The following is a 20,352-nucleotide window of genomic DNA, read 5'->3' as shown; positions in this document are numbered from 1 at the left end:
GGCAAGAGAATCACTTAAGCCCAAGAATTTGAGGTTGCTATGGGCTGTGACACCATAGTGAGACTTTGTCTCAAAAAAGAAAAAGAAAAAAAAATTATTTATTTAATTAGTGGACCCAAAAAAAGAGGTTTTTGTTTTGTTTTGTGACTCATTTTGTTATTATCAAACTAGTAAAATTAATGCTAAGCTGTATAGAAAACAAATGGCTCCTACACTTACCTCGATCTTTTGCTTTATCAGAAAGGAGCACTTCTACCTCTTCATACTCCCGGATGGCATCCAGTATGATGCTTCCTTCTTTGCTGAATAAGAACAGCATGGGGATCTTGATGTCATCTGTATCCTTCCCATCACCTGCCATCTGGAACAGAGGGGCAGTATCACTGCTGCTCCCCTCATTATCATCTAGCCAGAAAATGAATACAGCAAACATCAAAACATCCATCCATTACAAAGATCTCCCTAACAATTGTTACTATTTTTTAACTTGTTGATAAAATTAATTTTATGCATCAAGAACTATAAAAATAAACATAATTTTGGACCCATTACCCTAAAAATTTACTCCTAAGAAAATAATCCAAAACTAGCAAAAAGCCCTATGAACAAAGAGGTTTATGAGTGTGTTATTTCTAACTATAATTAGCTACTCGATGGAATACACACAAAAACAGAATGATATAGTAATATAGGAAAATACAGAAAACAAAACTGTCCATAAAAATTTCATATGCTTATTTAAAAAAGCCTAGACATTGAAAAATTCAATGACTTAGATTACAGCAATAAAACCATGAATTAATTTCTGTTGTTTAAATTTTCTTCTAATGGCATTATTGTTTTATCAACTGATAGTTCTTTAATATAACGCACACAAAGAACAGTTATTAACACAGTTGGTTTTTCCTCTACAAACTGAAGTAAACAGTATTGCTGTTTTACCATGGTTAAATAGTAGAAGTAGCACTATTTACTAAAAATAGCACTAGTAATACTCTGTTTTACTTCAGATGCCACTTAGGTTCACCTCCGAGCTCATATGCCAGCCTCCCTAAAGAAACCACCCATCAGGGGCAGTGCCTATGGCTCAGTGGGTAGGGTGCTGGCCCCATATACCGAGGGTGGTGGGTTCAAACCCAGCTCTGGCCAAACTGCAACAAAAAAATAGCCAGGCGTTGTGACGGGCACCTGTGGTCCCAACTACTCGGGAGGCTGAGGTAAGAGAATTGCCTAAGCCCAAGGAGTTTGAGGTTGCTGGGAGCTGTGACACCATGACACTCTACTGAGGGTTAATAAGTGAGACTCTGCTTCAAAAACAAACAAACAAACAAAAACCCCACCCATCCCGTCTCAAGAGTACTTGCTCTCATAGGCCCTGCAAACTACTGAAGAGAACCCATCCTCTTAGTAATAACTAATTAAGGATGGCTGTGTGACCCTAAGTCTCTCTGGGGAACCTAGAACTGGCACACAGAAAGACTGCTTCAGTCAGCAGTGAGTAGTAGTCCACTTAAGTGACACAAACTTAGGTCTGAGATGCAATTTAGAAAGGCCATATTGGAATAATTAACAAAGAGGGAGCAGGATGGTGAGAAGCTGGAGAATGAGGCAGAATTGCAAAGAAAAATAGAGGAGAGAGTCAGGGGGATACAGAAAGAGAGAAAAATGTAAAAGATGTTAGCTTCCTGGTTAGGTTCCTGATGATTTTTAGTTACCATTTTTACCTTCTGGTGAATCCCAGTTGTATTTGTTACTCTTGGATTCAAATGAAACTAATTCTTTTTCATGTAGTGAACAAATCTCCCTTCTTAAACCAACTTAAGGAAATTATCTCCTGATCACTAAGATAATTTTTAATTCTAGTCCTTGAAATAAAAAACAACTACATCCTAATTCACTCATTTATATACAATTAAAACCGGGAAAAATAAAAAATTGTCAGAAGTAAAAAATTTAGGATAAAGAAGTCACAACACAAAAAAGTGTTTAAAGTTTGATGAGAATATTTCAGATTGTATATGAAACCTGCACATTGTACCCCTTGATTGCACTAATGTACACAGCTATGATTTAACAATAAAAATAAATAAATTTAAAAAAATAAATAAATAAAAATTAAATTTTCTGAGAACAAGGATCATTGTCTCTTAATTATTTATCCATAAAACCCAGCAAAGAATTCTGGAACTAATAGCTACCAAAGAAAACTGTGGTTGACATAACAATCCCTGCATGCTACAGAATATACCCTGAGAATTAGACTTCACTGAAAAATAGAGAAAATCTAAAATATTACACCAAGAAAGTATTTTTAAAAGATACTGATGCAGGACTGTACTATAGGTTGGACTTAACAAATGCAAACAATGTAACCTAATTGCTTATACCCACATATTAATCTGAGATTTAAAAAATATTGATGCATATGTTCCACACTTTGTTTTTTATACTTTTATTTCTATTTTGAAGTCCTGGTAAGTAGAGATGTTCAAAACAACAGTGATGGTAAGATATTAAATTCTTCAATAAAAAGAAGACGTGGGAAATAACTAAGAATAAAGAGAATGACTTAAATCAAGGGTCAGCAAACTTTTTCTGTAACTGGCTATATAGTGAACATTTCAGACTTTGCAGTTCTCCATTGCAATCACTCAACTCCACTAATGTAGTAGAAAGCAATCTTAGACAATACACAAATCAGCATGGCTGGGTCCCAATAACACTTTACAAAAACAGGCAATGAACTTGATTTGACCTATAGTCTACATTTTCCAACTGCTGATTTAGGTTGCTAAACAAAATTTCTCCTAATACATTCTTAACTAATGAAATTTATACATTAATTAAATCAACATTAGAATGCCCATATGGAATAAGCAAAAGGAATAATGAACAATTTTTCACTGAAATAATTTTTTTATTTATACCGGATAGAAAAAAAATCCTAATTAGGAGAATTAAACAAATAAATCAATAATTATTTTCCTTGTGAGAGAAGATATACAGAAGAACTCACAATTAGGGTATGACCCCAGGTCATCCAGCTCTTAACTATGTACTTTAATATAGAGAAAAAATTGTATTTGCCATGGTAGTCATGCTTGTTGTAATATAAGTGATTTTCTATGAAATATAAAATGCAAAGCCCACCAGATGAAATATATGGATAAAATGATATAAAGTTGGTAATATGCAATTTCAGTGGAAAAAAACCCAAAGGGATAAAAATCTGTTGGCAATACTATAAATAATACTATAGTATGTACTGATATCTATGTCTGTTATTAGGCCAAGAAATTTTATATATTATCTTTAAACTTTATAGTCACCTAAAACGTAATTATTTACTGTTTTCATTGAAGCTCAAAACATATTCTACTAAATAAACAGATTAAAAAACTGAAGTTGGGCCAATGTTACACTGCAATTTTGTGGTTACGCCAGGAACTGTATGTACCCTCATGTGTCTGAATCCAAAGCCTGCATTTCTGCAAAGGAATGGAAATTTCCAATGGCTCCCCAAGGCAACTTGCAATTCTTGCCCTTGGGAGATTTTCTTTGTTGTTGTTTTTTTTAACTTCACATTAACTTGAGGGTACAAACAACTAGGTTACAATGTTTGCATTTGTTAGGTAGAGTCCCTCTTGTAAAGGTTCTGGATCTCATGGGAACATTTTCTTATCTGTGGTACTGGGTGTTTTTACCACTCACTCCTATCCCACCCTCATACTTGACCCCAAGTATTTTCACTGACATTAATATACAGAAAGCCGAATCTAGGCTTTCCAAAAAGATAGCAGAAATACAGAAGTTATTAAGAGTCACCAGATTACCTATCCTTTATGTTGTCTAGGTGAAGTAAAAATAATATGACAAACTCTTTGATAAAATTTAAAAAAATAGAAAAATCCTAAAACTTATCTCATCCTCATCAACACAAGGATATGAAGGATTACTTACCAATAACAATGCCACCAATGGCTCCGGCATTCTGGATATTGCGTGCCTTTTCTGCAAACATGCACTGCCCTCTTTGTACCAGCGCAATTTTTCCCATCACGGCCTCAGGGTTAGAAAGCTCTGAACAACCATTATATGGTTTACTGCTTGCAACAAATCCTCTTGTCTGTCAGAAAGAAAAGTAACTTAAATACTTTAATCTTCTCAAATTGCAATCTAGTCATTATCCTTCAATATCTAGAGTTTTTGAGAACCAGAATTCATTTTTTTCCTAATTATAACATTACTGTATAGTTAGCACAAATTTTTGTTTTAAACATTTTGCATATCACAGAACTCAACCAATATTTCTATTATGCTTTGCAGTTTACATAGCATTTTTACATAAATTATTAAATTTGATCTTTATAATGACCCTGAGCAAAACAATACAATAGCATTTCCAGTAACATATAGGGAAACTGAGATTCAGGTAACATAATTTTCTCTTAGTTACAATGTTAGTCAGTGGCAAAGCTGGGACCTATAAGCAGATTCATGACAGCTGGGAACCATTTTTAAACCATCACTGGTAACTCGAAAACTTTCTGAAAGAAGGAAAAATAATATATTTAGTGTGCATGAATCTGGAAGCACTTCTTTTTCCCAGAAAAATTAAATCCACTGAAGAATTTATTTTTTTAAGCTATTAGTATAAAAATGTTTAGCATCTTTCACTCTCTTAAAATGTAAATTCCATGAGGGCATGGATCTTCACTGGTTTTGTAAACTGTTATGCATGTATAGCAAGTGGTACTCTAGAATATATACTTGATCTTAGCCTAAAGGCCCAGAAGCAATTAGTTCCTAGAATATAGTAGGCACTCAAGATATAGTTGTTGAATGAATTAATCTATAAACTTACATATACATTATACAAAAGTCTAAATTGGGAGTAATACTAAGGAAAGAACACAGGTTTTAGAATGTGGGGACACTTGGACTCTGGTCTCAGCTCTTCAATCAGATAGTGAGATGAACCTGTGAGTTGTTCACCCGTGCAGGTCTTTGTTTCCTGTGTTGTAACTAAGAGGACCTACTAGCTTAGTGGTCTTCAAAGTTTGCTCAGTGCAACCTCAGGGTCCCAGACTGTCTATACAGTCGCTTGGGCCAGAACACACTGCTTTTAGCTCTTTTCTACACTGAGTTCCTGAGTTAGAGTTTTGTTCAAAAAAAAGGTTCTACTGGTTGGTTAGAAAGCTTGAAAACCATTTTAGATAAAGTTACTAAACTATAACAGAGATCATGAAATTGGATAGAATCAAAACAAAATTTTAATCAAAATCCTATAAGCACTATATATATATATATATAAACTATGACTCAAAATTTTCAAGATATGCTTTTACTTTACTTAAATCTGAGAGACTGAATACTGGGGGTTTTTAAATAAATTAATACTACTAAATTAGAAAAGAGACTAAGAAATTAGACAATACTTATTATTTTAAATTCAATTTCAACAAGCATATTTTAAATGTGCATACCTCTTTATGTTTAGACAGATCCAGCCCAAACTGGGCTGGTCCAGCAGTCAGTACTACCCTGCCAAAAAATGGGTGGGAAACAATTTGTACAGCTCGTGGAGGTAGCTGCTGTTCTTTTTGTTGCTGACTTGACAATTCAATCATCTCCTGCATGAACCTCAACCCATCTTCAGCATCAATTGAACTAGCAGCCTATGAAAGAAACAGATTCATTTCATCCTTCCTTTCTGGAAAATTCCACCAGCTTTTCTGATTTCCTAAATACAAAGCACTATAATCTCCCACTCTAAAATTCTGCCTTTCAATTTAGGTCACCGATATTTATGGTTTTCTTGTCCTCAAAAATATTTCTTGCAGAATTATACTTTCTGAAAATAATTTACCTGTTATTTTTACAGATGTTGCTCTCACTTTTTAGAATAATCTGATAATTATTCTATAATCGACTTTTGATGCAGAGTGAAAACTGGACATCTATCAAATACTCTAATGTCTGCTTTGCTTATTTTCCCACCAGCTTTCCCTGTAAAGAAATAAACTTCATACCTGACCATACTTCCACTACTTAAAATGGGGAACTAACAAGCACATTCGATTTTGATTCAAAACATGTACTGGGCACTTAATTCTAGCCCAGCACTTGCCTAGGCACTGGAGAGACAGTCCTTAAGGAGTCTGTGTCTAAAGGAGAAACTTGTAAAATTAGCTAAGATAAAATTTCTCAATTGGAAAAGTGGAATATGAACACAGACAAGGAAGAATCGGCTCTGCTGTGTGTATCTGGGAAAGATTTAGAATGACAGTTGAATTGAGTCTTAACAGGAAAAGCTGAAGAATGTCTGACTATAATAAAAGAGTCTTGACACATTGCAAGAAAAACCAATAGGAGTGGAAGTCAGAGGATGAAGGAAGATGAAATTTCTAGCTTTGATAACTTAGAGAATTATGATAGGGTTTACTGACATAGAAAACAAAAGAAGGAAAGAAGAGTTGAGGTATGGGCAGGAAGAGAGTAAAGAAGGAAGAGAGAATGCAAGTTTGGACAGATTAAGATTGAGATGCAGAAACATACAACAGGTAGATTAACACTGGGTTTAGGATTAAACTTAGGAATCACAGGTACTTAGATATATTTAGGAAGCTGTATGTACAAAGATGATAGCTGAGCTTGTGGAAATAGGTGAGACTGTTGAAGAGTATACAGAGAAAAGGAGAGCTACAAAGGAATCTCTGGAACAATGAATAGAGAAGTATAACAGAACTATATTGCTGAAATGCCATGGAAGCCAAGAAAGAAAAATGTTTTAAGAAGGAATCAGTCAACAGTCACAGAAAAGTTAGATCATGTAAGAATTGAGGGGCCACTTGGTAGCAATTGTCTTTAGTGGCCTAAGTAAAAGCAATGTCATAAGAGATGTCATTCTCCCTACCAGTAAGTGAGGGTGAGTAAAACACAAGGAAAAAGGAACAATACATTTTTAAAAGGATAGGTGTGGCAAAAATATGGATGAGATATGTGAATATAAATTTGAAGGTATACTGAAATCACGGGAAGGTTAAATTTGAGTGAACTATGTAGTTTTCTGAGAATAAGTATGCTAATAAGGTACATAAATGAAAGACTACATGTTATTAAAAACTTTTAAAGTAAAAATAAATAAAAATTTCCCAAAAAGTTATCTTTCCTCGGCACAAATGCCTATGATGAATAAAATACTTAAGATTCAACAGCTCTTTAGAAATTAAAATAATAGAAAACAGATGTAAATATTAAAACTAATTATTACCTTTTAAAGTTATGCTCTAAATAAAATAGTGGAAAGATAATGGACTGATAAACAGAAACCTTAGATTTGAGGCCTACAATTGAACATATTAACTTAAGAAAATTACTCAATCTATCTCTGACTTGATTTATATGATAAAGGAGTTGAATTAGATGACTTTCCAAGATACTTCCAAGTCCTAAAATTCTGATTCTCTAGCTTTAAATAATGTAAAGTTTTAAAAAAGTGAAATGCCATTGTCTTATTAAAGGTAACGAGATCAAAGAAAGCAGAGAAGAGATGGTATCTAATTAGTATAGCAATGTCTTACTTGGATTGCATGTTGGACCAACTGGACTCTCCCATCTTTGAGGTGAATCAAACTCACCCCCATCTTCTTCAGGATTTCTAAATGCTCAGGGTTAGTGGCCATGAAATCTCTGGCTCTCAGAGGGGGTTTAGCTCCACTCCTGAAACTCTCCTCTCTGCTAAAAGTAATTACAGGCAAGGCTTAAAAAATTACAAATCAGAATTGTCAAAAAACACAAGCCAATTAAAAACAATGTTAGATATGTACAAAACTGCTAGTTTTGGAACAAATGAAACTGAAATAACTGGAAAGTTATGCCATTAATAAGCAGCATAGCTTTCGAATAGTATATTTTCCAATTAGAAAAGCATGTATATCATCTATGTAAAGCAATATGAGTCAACAGCATTATAACTATTTGAAGGTACAGAATAGATTTTGATTTGCTTGGGCATTTATAACTAGTGATGTTTTCCTCTAAAAACACAGAGTTTTCTCCCAATATTTTAAAAGCAAAACAATACTTATATCAATATAAATTAATGCTCACATAAAAATATTTTATAAATTTTTCTGCAATGGCCTTTCTAAATTAACTATTTAGAAGAAAATAAACTCATTAGGTCAAAAATGTTTTCATTTAACAACAAAGAATAAGTACTCCCTCAAAAAATAAAAATCAAACAAAACAGAAAACCCCTATATTTGCATGACACAGAAACTATAGACATAATGAAAATATTTTCTAGCTGTACAAGATATGGAAATATTTGAAGAAACTATTCGTAGAAAAATAAATGAGCTACAGAGGGCTGGGCACAGTGGCTCACGCCTGTAATCCTAGCACTCTGGGAGGCCGAGGTAGGTGGATTGCTTGAGCTCAGAAGTTCCAGCCTGAGCAAAAAGCAATACCTCATCTCTAAAAATAGCTAGGCATTTGTGGGCAGTGCCTGCAGTCCCAGCTATTCAGAGGCTGCGGCAAGAGGATTGCTTGAGCCCAAGAGTTTAAAGTTGCTGTGACCTGACACCACAGCACTCTACTAAGGATGACAAAGGGAAACTGTCTCAAAAAAAAAAAAAAAAAAAAACTACATAAGTTAAAAACTATTATATACTACCATATTATTACTTAGTTCATGAAACAAAAGATACATTGAAAACTTCCATAATAATAAAGACATTACTGCAAAATAAGTTTTACTATCTAACTTTAACAAAAATTTAAGTTTAATCAGTGGTAACTACATACCTCAGTATTTTTGGGCTAAGTGAATGTCTTCTTGGGTATTGCTATGTTCCTTAAGTTCTCTGTCATTTACTAAGAATTAACTTCAATATTAACAAACATAAAATAATACATCTTACACTCTGATGATGCCTCTTGGACAGCTCTTATCCACCACATTTTTCAAGGGCTCACGAATACTCTGAGCATACAATGGGTCATTAGGGAAGAGAATCTGAGTATTTGGACAAGTCCAATCAAAATTACTGTCATCCAGTTCTGTATATTCTGAGGTCTACAATATAAAACAAATTTGTTAAGTAAAAATAATTACCTTACTTACATTTTTTTAAAAGGTATAAATATATACAGGATGCAATAAAAAAATAAAATGTTATACATACTTTCCCCCCTACCATACATTTATTGAATATAGTAATAGATTACTTTTCACTATAAAACAAACATATAGACGTAAAATAGAGAATAAGACATCTAATTCAAAAACTCACTGTATTCTTCTTAGAGATGTTTTGATTTGTAGTAGAAAGCCAAAGAGGTAACAGATGAGCTTCTGTTGTAAAGATGTAATCTTCTATGTCAAAAATAATGTCTTCTTTATCAGCAAATAATAGGTAAAGATATTTAAACATTTCAGCCAAGAAGAAAGAATCCATTCTAAAATACAAAGTCACAAATAAAATATAAGAACATAAAATGCCAACTATCGGGAAAGCCATAGAGTCAAGGTCTATACTAATTTAGATATCCAATGATCTACAGAGAATATCAGTCTCCCAGTGGCAGAATAACATTAAGTAAATTCCATGTAAATGAAAAAGACCAGAGTAGCTGCCTACCATAGGTACACTAAATCTTGCCAATAACACAAACAAGATTAGGCTTTCCAATATTGGAAGTTCTCTATTTCTTCTATGGAGAATCAACAGGAGGGAAGTAACCCAGATGAATTCTACTAGTGAGAACCGCATAAGAATCTTCAATTAATAAGTGTATTAACAAAATTGGATAAAGTTATACAATTCTGATGGAGTTTACTATGTAGCCATTTAAGTGATAAATAAGGTGGCTTTAAAGGTAATCATTTATAAAAATAAATTTACGCATGAAAATGTATAAATTATATGGAAATTACATGAAAAAAGAGACTTTACAGCATAAAGTCACATAGGATATAATTATAATATTCTAAGTATATACCTGTCAAGAAAGGTATGGGAGAAATAAAGGGAATAAAAGTACATGTGGCTTTACAAATGATTTAATGTTACTATAGATTAACGACTTTTTAAAGAAATGTTTAAATTAAAATTAAAGTAAAATTAAATATGTCAGAAAAAGAGTATAGCTGGTAGATGGAGTCACAGTAACATTAAATTAAATTTAATTTACTGCCTCCCAAAGCATCCTGGGGTTTGATGTAATAAATTACTTTTAGTTTACTGAACAGGCTGCACAGTTTCTCTGGCCAAGTTCAATTCCTGACACACAGTAGGTGCTCAATAAACGTTTACTCAATTGAATGCAAGTTTAAACAGTATTACTAAATCATGAGTTGGAGAGGTACAGAACACAGTAGTAAAGGACACAGGCTTTGGAAATACACCTTCCATTAACTCTGTGACCATGGGAATATTATATAAGGACTGTGAGCTTCAGTTAACTTCTGTAACAGGAATGCAATAATATACTCATGACACTGATGTGAAGACTAAATGAGATATACTAAATGGTAATTACTAATGGCTGGTACACTGGCTCACGCCTGTAATCCTAGCACTGTGGAAGACTAAGGCAAGTGGATTGTCTGAGCGCATGAGTTCGAGACCAGCCTGAGCCAGAGTAAGACCTCATCTCTAAAAATAGCTGGGCACCACTTATAGTCCCAGCTACTTAGGAGGCTGAAGAGAATCACTTAAGCCTGAGAGTTGGAGGTTGCTGTAAGCTGTGGCGCCATGGCACTCTACCTGGGGCAACAAAGTAAGACTCTGTCTTAAAAATAAATAAATAAATAAATAAATAAATAAATGGTAATTACTTAGCAAAGTAGCTGGCATACAAATGAGATCAAAACTACAATTATGGGGCGGCACCTGTGGCTCAGTCGGTAGGGCGCCGGCCCCATGTACTGAGGGTGGCGGGTTCAAACCCGGCCCTGGCCAAACTGCAACCAAAAAATAGCCGGGCGTTGTGGCAGGCACCTGTAGTCCCAGCTACTCAGGAGGCTGAGGCAAGAGAGTTGCTTGGGCCCAGGAGTTGGAGGTTGCTGTGAGCTGTGTGAGGCCACAGCACTCTACCGAGGGCCATAAAGTGAGACTCTGTCTCTACAAAAAAAAAAAAAAAAAAAAGTACAATTATGATTTTTCCTACACATAAATGATTTTTTATTTTGAAAGAAAAACTCACTTGTAAACGCTTTAAAACTATTTTGGTCATTTTGGATCTCAATCTTTTTTTTTTTTTTTAATTTTTAGAGACAGAGTCTCACTTTATCACCCTTGGTAGAGTGCCATAACATTATAGCTCACAGCAACCTCCAACTCCTGGGTTTAGGCAATTCTCTTGCCTCAGCCTCCCAAGTAGCTGGGACTACAGGCACCTGCCACAACGCCCGGCTATTTTTTTTGTTGCAGTTTGGCCAGGGCTGGGTTTGAACCCACCACCATCAGCATATGGGGCTGGCGCCCTGCTCACTGAGCCACAGGCGCCACCCGGATCTCAATGTTTTTAGAATAAAACACTTTCCTGTCAATCTGCAGTGTACTTACAATTTAACCTTTTCTGAAGGACTGTTATTACATGAGCAAATGCTATCTTGAAAACTGTACAATGATGAGGATTACTGATAATCAGCAAATACTAGAATTATGAAACAGATGATTTGTAAACATTTAGAAAAGGACAGGTAAGACCATTAAAATATGAATTGAGTAAAGCTGACAAGAAGCTGAGCATTGTGTCATATGATCCAGTTTGTATTTTAAAAGCCATAAATGTATACACAAATGCAAACATACAAGAATTAACAATGCCTAGAATGCTATCAATTGCTAAGTGATTGTCTTAGGCAAGTAGGGGAGAGTATCTTAGAATGATTTTCAGATTCATTTACCATCTAAATTATTTTTAATAATCATCTCTTATTAGAAAAACATAGATATTTCCATTTTAAAAATTGTGTGTGTGGTGGTGGAGAATGCCAATGAGCTGGAGGACAGTGCTAGCAGATCTGCAGAGGAATAAGCAACAAAATGCCAAGAGCCTGTAACTGAAAGCTCGCAAGTGCCAATAAGGCACTGGTCATAGTCCAACCAAAATTCTTCCCAATAGTTTGGATGACAAAATTTTGCTTATCCAAACTGTAGATCACCAAAAACTAGTAGTTTAGCTAATAGATAATATGACTAAAATGAGATTCAACCTCTCTTTTTGGTGGGAACAGAAAAGAAACAACAACATGAAACTTTGCTAGGTTAAGTATAAAGTTCTAAGTTTACACTAAAAAACAAACTCAGCTGCTCAAGGGTAGAACACAAAATGCCTATTTATCTTAAGTTAGGTGGCCACAAGCTGTAAGTTGAACATAATAAATAAAGCTGCTAAAAAATCTGAAGCACATCTAATAATACAGTATGATGGTTTTTTAAAAAAAATTTATTTATTTATTTGGAGACAGAGCCAGAGTCTGTTGCCCCAAGCTAGTGTCATGGCATCATAGTTCACAGCAATCTCAAACTCCTGGGTTCAGGTGATTAACTTCTGCCTCAGCCTCCCAAAGTAGTTGGGACTACAGGCATCTACCACGATGCCCAGCTTATTTTTCTATTTTTAGTAGAGACGCAGTTTCACTCTTGCTCAGGCTGGTCTTGAACTCCTGAGCTCAAGTTATCTTCCTGCCTCAGCTTCTCAGAGTGCTAGGATTATAGGCATAAGCCAATGCACCCAGCAAGATGAAAGTTTAATAGTACTAAAACTTTTGTCAGGCTGAACAATCTTAGAGGTACAATGGCCATGAGGAACAGAGAGTTGATGAAGCAGTGGTCCTCAATTAGAGGATGTAAACCCATCAACCCCTCAGAAAATCAGCAATCCCTTGTTTGAATCCAGATGGTTACAGTGCTGTTGTGCTGAGCATATCCTGAGAATTCTCCATATAATGTTTTAAGAGAGATTCTGTATATCTGAATACAATCAGAACAGGGCAAATGCAGTGGCGAGAGGTCCAGAAACAATGTAATAAAAGGAATATTCGGTGGGGCGGGGGGATGTTAAGTTTCAAAAAAGGGAACTTGGTTGGGCATGGTGGCTCACGTCTATTATCTCAGCACTTCGGGAGGCTTGAGGCCAGAAATTTGAGACAAGCCTGGGCAATGTAAGAAAGACCCTGTCTCTACAAAAAGTAGAAAAATTAGCCAGGTATAGTGGTGAGTGCCTAACATCCCAGCTAGTTGGGAAGATGAGATGAAAAGATCGCATGAGCCCTAGAGTGTGAGGCTGCAATGAGTTATGTATGACTGTATCACTGTACTCCTGTGAGATGACAGTGAAGAAAGGAGAGAAAGCAGAGACTAGGAGGAAAGGAGAACAAAGAAAAAAAGAAGAGAAAGAGAAAAAAGAAGACAAGAGAAGAAAAGAAAAGGAAAGGAAAGGAAAAAGAAAGAAGGAAAAGGGAGGGAGGGAGGGAGGAACAGAAGGGAAGGGAGGCGGGAGAAGGGAAGAAAAAGACTCCCTAAACAAAGTAAATCATATCTTCCTATTATTCTTCAACCTGTTGCCTCTTTTATAAAACAGTACGTATCACATGGCTTTGATTATTTCTTTACACATCTATCTTATTCATTAACAAGTCATGTGGGGAAGGGACTAGCTCTATCTTATCTTTCTATCCTCATACCTAAGTATAGTGCCTGGCATAAAGGAGGTGCTTAATTATTATCCTTTGAATGAATTACCAGTATAACATAGTTGTCAAGAGCCAATCTGCCTTGGTTTGAATTCTGACTTTACCTTACTGTGTGACCTTAGGCAAGCTCCCTAAACTTCTCTTTGCCTTGGTTACTTCATCTTTAAAATAAAGATTACAACAGAATTATGCTTTTGCTGGTTAGACAATGATCAAATGAGCTAAGACATACAAAGTACTTAGAAAGGTGTCCAGAGTACAGGAAATAGTCAATAAATGTTATAGACCAGGCATCCTCAAACTTTTTAAACAAGGGGCCAATTCACTGTCCCTCAGACCGTTGGAGGGCCGGACTATAATTAAAAAAAAAAACAACAACTATGAACAAATTCCTATACACACTGCATATATCTTATTTTGAACTAAAAAACAAAACGGGAACAAATATAATTCACACCACTTCATGTAGCCCGTGGGCTGCGGTTTGAGGACACCTGTTATAGACAAATACTCAGGGTATCCACTTCATTTCCTGCTGCTTACTATATGCCTGCTTCCAGAAACCTACCACTCCTTGTGAGCAGTGGTAGAGGCAAGAGGTTCCAAGACCAGCTAAGTGTGATCCAAACACTAAGAGAATGACTGAAGGACCCTAGAAGGAGATGACGAGTGCTGTATTTCTCATGTCTGCGGTCCCTGTGTCTGGAACTTCTTTTACTTCTTTCTTCGAATTTTTGCTCATCCTTTAAGACACAGAATTCTCTAGGAACAAACCTTTCAATGGCCATTATATCCCCACTGAGTTTCAAATCCCCTTTTAATGTGTTTCACACATTAAGACATTAGACAATGTTTTAAAAGTCTGCTTATCTACCTGTCTTCAGTAACTCAATGACAGAAAGGACATGTCTTCACATCTTTAGTCCTCAAACATTAGTAATAACCCTGGCACATAAAAGGCCTTAGTAAATACCTGTGAAATGAACATTTGCTAACCTAACAAACAAACAAGCTTTAGTATTCATTTAGAGATGGGATGACCAGGTAAGTGGACTCAGAATAACTGGGATATTTGTGAATGTCACAATGACCAGAGTGCTTTTTATAGCTTGAGTACTTCACGCTATCCACATCCATCCAGTATCCAATGAAAAAGAAACTAACACTGGTCTTCCCCACCCCATCCAAATCAGCAACAGAATAAAAGTACACACAGATTATGAGGAAATCTTGATTAAACACAAATCGTAATCCAGATCATTCATCATCATCTTGATAATTTCTGATTTATTACATGTTAATAAAAAGTATTAATAAAGGAAGAAAACATTTCAATGCTCCTAATATGTGCCAAGGTTCTGATATTTAATAATCATTCATTCATGCTTTCATTCATCTATTTAGAAATCATTTGACTCGCTACAATATGCCAGGCACTAGGATAAAAATACAAACTTTTGATCCTCAAACTTTGTAAAAGAAATAAATTTATCTGAATTCTATTAATAACTAATAGTTGTATTTTATTGTTGTTTCAGAGTTACTCCGAGGAAAGGGGAGGTAAGCAAATGTTTTACCTGTCCTCATGACTTCCAGTACGAACATCCTTCATGGCAGCAAATCCACAAGGCACTCTAGCATATTTATTTAAATTTTCAATAAGTGTTTTCCCTACTTCAAGGTAGTAAGGATCTCCTGTAGCCTAATAAAAAGGAGAATATATATACACACATATATTACCACATGCCATCCATTTATCAAATATTTATTGAGTGCCTACTAGGTGCCAAGCACTATATTCAGCACTGGAATATTACGTAGAACTGGGCTCTGAAAATAAGCCATGGACCTGCTTTACAGAATTTCTATTTTTTTTTTTTCATCACCTTCAAGCAGAGGAAAAACAGAATTTCTTAAATAAAGGAGGTCCCCAGGTAACAAACAAGATAGGTTCTATAGGTCTGTTCTTAAGTTGAATTCCTATGTGGTAAGTTGGGCAAGGTACATTTACCTATTACCTCTGATAGCCTTCATTTGTAAGTGTGAGTTGTATGTAAGCTGGATGTTTGTAAGTAGGGGACTGCTTGTATACAACTGAAAAGTTGTTCAGCCATTTATCTTAGCCTTCGGATTAAATTTCTAATGCCCAGAAAGGTTACCCGCCTGAAGACATACTCTAGAAAACATCTCTAGCACCTGAAAATTTCTTTTAAAAAATGCTTAAATATTTTTAAAAGGTATAAAACTTACATGTCAATCCTTCTATCTTTTAATAACTCTACACACTAGATGAACAAGAAGTATATATCCAAACATTATAAAATTAATAGAGGACTTTGAAAACCCAATTACTATTTAAACAGAGAATGGGAACTAAAAGTAAAGAGGGGTAAATTATCTTACTTTATATAGGAAGTAGGTACTTTCTGCAAATTCTGGCCTTAAAGGATGTTGGGCCCAATGTACCCTGAAATCTGTGGTAAATGCCTGAACAAAACAATATACAAATAGTCATTAAAAATAAACAAACAAGTAGTCTAAAATACATAGTAGGACATATCAATTCATAAACAGGTAAAAGTAACTAGAATATCAATCATGACATTTTCATCAACAAAACATCAATTTTTATTGCTTAAAAAATCACAATTCATTTTGCAAAGGCTGCTATTTTTACCAATTGAATGGACTGCTTTAAATAAATATTTTGGCTATTAGCAAACTCAGAAAAACTAAGTAATAAAGTAATGAAACTCAGTAATGCCATTACATAGATGGTCTACATAACTGTGCTTCCTTTTTCTTTCTTCTCTCCATTTTTTTCCTCTTCTAGTTTTCATATTTCCATTTAAAATATTTTTGACAAAATCACATATATTCATGGGGTACACGTTTTGATATACGTATACACAGTAGAATGACTAAATCAAGCTAATTAACACATGCATTACCCCACAACTTATTTTATGGTGAGAACACTTAAAATCTGCTCTCTTAGCAATTTTCAAGTGTGCATGTTTATATTTTAGTATATGTTTTCTAATAATCTCAAATCCTTTACAGAATGAGATAGGGTATTATTTAAAAATAAATAAAATTAGTCCTTTTGAAATTTATTCAAGAACAGAACCAACTGGTTTTTAAAAGAAGATAAAGATAAAAACAAAAACTTCTATGGGAACCAAATAAAAACTTCATTTGCGATAAATGTACTTAGCTGAAACCTCAGTTTATTCTGTATGGATATGAATTTTCTACAATGCACAGTCCTACTCACCTGAAGGCTAATAAAACTATACTTTCCAAAACAAACACTTTAGGAAGCATTCTAAGTTGGTGGAATGCTTAGATATCTCACAGAGGGTAGCCAATAAGCAGGGATAGAACAAGGCCATACACACATTTGGAAATTTTTAATGGTACATTTCTGGAAAGCCAAAAAGTATGCTATTAAAATCTTATCATATCAAGCTAGCAAGAATATTTACTCCTAATACAATGTATAAAAACCAGGTAGAGTAATACTCCATTAGCATGAGGAAAGACTGGCATTCACCAAATTTCCAAGGAGCACTTGTGACCAGCAAAAGTGTATTTAATGAATCAAGTTTTCATAAAAAAAAAAAAAAAAAACCCTTCAGAAAATAAAAACTGACAAGATCTCCCTAGCTGGTAGGTATTAATAAAAGTTAGAATGGGACAATATTATAATGGCATTGGTTAGAAAGAATTGAGAAATAGAAGTTGAAATGTTTTTTTTAACATAAAATTAGTAAAATGTCAGCATTACCCTAAACTAGATTTCTCTTAATACATGAAGAAAAACAAAAACATATAAATATTGTGCAAATTAAAAATAAACTATTTAACCAGGAAAAAATAAAAGAACAAGCTTTATAGGTGTCATTTTCTACCTTTCAATTAACAATTTATAGTATATATATATATACATATGTGAATGTACATATATGTGTACATTTTTGTGTACATGTACATAAAAAATTAGAGTACCAAAGATTATTTCTTACCTCTGGTAGAAAGTTGTGTTTTTTAATCACCTGATACAACATCTCGTGAGTTTCAATAGCAGGTCTAATATCCCCCTTTAAAACCTAGAAGTCAACAACAAAGTTGCCTAATAAAATATGAGCAGATTTTTATCTGTAATCATTGTATAAACAGAAAAATGTATATTATACAATTTTGTAATGTGACTATATTTTGGTAATTCAATTTCAGAGATCACAAATGCACTTAATTAAAATCATTTCACTTTCACATTAATACAGTTCTTTATACCTGTAAACCCGGAAAAAAGGCAAGCAAAGCATCCATCCAAGTCCGAGCATTCAGCATTGGTTTATGGATATGCACATCAAGCAGAAGCGGTGGCTGGCTAATGTACCTCATGATGGCATCGTAGTGCTGAAAGATCACAACATATATTCATGAAAGGAGATGAAAAGAGGTATACTACTCCATCCAACATGTTAAATAGCATTGTGAAGAAATTAACAAGAATTTATACATAAACATACTAGCAACTATTTATTTTGGATGGAAATCTTCTAAAATATATACACTCCTTTAATGTCCTGTAAGTTGGATATAGAATATTGGAGATACATTTAATATGGGACCTTCTGGGGAAAGTTGATTTGATACCTTTGTGGCCCACTGATGCTCTTAGGTTCCCCTGGATTACAGATACAGGCTTCTATATTACAGAATTAGTTTTTGCCTGTTTAGGAAGTTCGGTCCTTTCTCAGCTAACATAATATTCTGGTGCTCTAGACAGATGTGGTGGTATAAGCCTGTAATTCCAGCTACTTGGGAGGATCATTTGAGCCCAGGAATTCAAAACCAGCAAGACCCTGTCTCAAAAAAAAAAAAAAACTGTGGCTAACTACCTAAACTAACATCTACTTACTGTTGCCACTATTATGGTCTGCTATCTTTGCTTTTTATGTTCTTAGAAACTCTTTCTCTGCTTCTTTTCCTTGTTATTTCTCAGCTTTGATAACAGATTAAGTTGTGGTAATAAGTCAATAAAAATAGTGTACATCCACATTCACCTCAAGAAATTCTTGTTACAATCTAATATATATAATAGTGTTTTTAAAATACTAAATTGATAGCTTATTAAGATTTTTACTAGTCTATTTTTTGCTAAATTGCCTATTATTTAATCACTATTATTGAGTACCTGCCATAGGTTAAGGCATAGTTCTAATCACATCTATGCATAAACTCATTTAATCCTCCTAAAAACCCTAAAATAGTATTAGTACTCTCATTCTGTAGATGAGAAAAAGAGGTAAATTGGGTTAGTTATTTGCCCAAAGTCACAAAACCAGTGGTGGTACAACCAGGATTCAAACCAGGACATCTCCCATACTTTTGACCACTATTATTATACTATTTCACATACATAATACAGGTGAACTAATGGGTGAGCAAAGAAACAATAAATTATTTTTAAAAGAATGTAGTAATATAGATGAGTTTGCTACATTAATTTCAGTTTCTTTCAATTACAAAGGTGATTCAATTGGGTTTAATAATCCTCCCTCTATTCCCCAAAATTATGCATGTCTTAAGACATGCAGACCCGCATTTAAAATAAATATTCACTAGTTTCTCTAAGTCTTCAAAGCCTTGTATACTTGGTGTGATCAAAGACTAGTCCAAACTTTCAAGACTTCAAAAAGAATTAGGGGCGGTGCCTGTGGCTCAAAGGAGTAGGGTGCCGGCCCCATATGCCAGAGGTGGCAGGTTCAAACCCAGCCCCGGCCAAAAACTGCAAAAAAAAAAAAAAAAGAATTAGAATGCAAAAGAGAAAGCTACCTAGTAACTTAACCCAATAATTCTCTTCCTGTACAAAAAAAGACTGAATAGAATTCAAATCTATTTTATCACTTACTAGACTATCTAGAAAATTTCTGATAGAAGATGAAAGTAAAACTACTTTTTAAACTAATTTTTTGAAATATACTTTTTACTATGTCCCTGTTCAACATCATCAAGAAATACACAAAACCACAACATATTTAAAAACAAATTATAATGTCACACAGGTAACTGGGTTTCTATTAAAATATGGACTCAAATGAAATTAGCTATAAAATTAGTACAAAATTTGATCAACTTACTGTATTAAATCTTTCCAGAAAACTGTCATCTCCAAGCAAGACATAAGCTTTCAATAGATATTCATAATATGAATCAATCCCTGCTCCAACTCCACTATCTATGAAAAAATATACAAATGTGATTTTTCATTAAACAAGCACTAAAAATTCTTTATAGAGTACAAGTGAGGGTACCAGTATATCTACTAGTGTAAACATGAAACTGTTTAAAGTAAAAATTACACATTTACAGAAATATTAACCCTACTGTGTAAATAATGGCTTCCTTGTTGGTAATATTTGTATTAAAACAAACCTCACTTTATAAAATTGATTACAGAAGACTTATCTAAAAGAGATAACATACAGTTTTAAGATTTTTTTAAGTCAATTTTCTCAGTGAGAAACTTCAATGAACAAGCAGTAGAGGGTGCCAGTGTGCAATTTCATGTACCTTTCTTAATTCTTGATAGGACAAGCACACAGAAAATCATCAGGATCTACACAAGA

General features: G+C 34.3%; 1 protein-coding gene across 2 annotated transcripts in view; it reads right to left on the bottom strand.

Moving 5' to 3' along the window:
• Positions 1 to 20,352, bottom strand: part of EDEM3 (ER degradation enhancing alpha-mannosidase like protein 3) — an 80,467-nt gene that overhangs the window by 19,509 nt on the left and 40,606 nt on the right. Inside the window, exons 9-19 of one of the 2 annotated variants that reach the window (XM_053606833.1) lie at positions 19,864 to 19,961; positions 18,011 to 18,136; positions 17,740 to 17,823; positions 16,115 to 16,198; positions 15,289 to 15,413; positions 9,300 to 9,465; positions 8,928 to 9,082; positions 7,584 to 7,740; positions 5,487 to 5,678; positions 3,961 to 4,126; positions 220 to 405 (exon numbers count right to left, since the gene is read on the bottom strand). In XM_053606833.1, the coding sequence (XP_053462808.1) occupies positions 220 to 405; positions 3,961 to 4,126; positions 5,487 to 5,678; positions 7,584 to 7,740; positions 8,928 to 9,082; positions 9,300 to 9,465; positions 15,289 to 15,413; positions 16,115 to 16,198; positions 17,740 to 17,823; positions 18,011 to 18,136; positions 19,864 to 19,961 (1,539 nt within the window). The remainder of the gene's footprint in view (positions 1 to 219; positions 406 to 3,960; positions 4,127 to 5,486; positions 5,679 to 7,583; positions 7,741 to 8,927; positions 9,083 to 9,299; positions 9,466 to 15,288; positions 15,414 to 16,114; positions 16,199 to 17,739; positions 17,824 to 18,010; positions 18,137 to 19,863; positions 19,962 to 20,352) is intronic. The other variant, XM_053606834.1, reaches the window with a different exon arrangement.

Source organism: Nycticebus coucang, chromosome 10 (genome assembly GCF_027406575.1).
Source record: "Nycticebus coucang isolate mNycCou1 chromosome 10, mNycCou1.pri, whole genome shotgun sequence".
Taxonomy (NCBI): domain Eukaryota; kingdom Metazoa; phylum Chordata; class Mammalia; order Primates; family Lorisidae; genus Nycticebus; species Nycticebus coucang.
The sequence above is the reverse complement of the archived record's forward strand: the minus strand, read 5'-3'. Positions and strand labels throughout refer to the sequence as shown.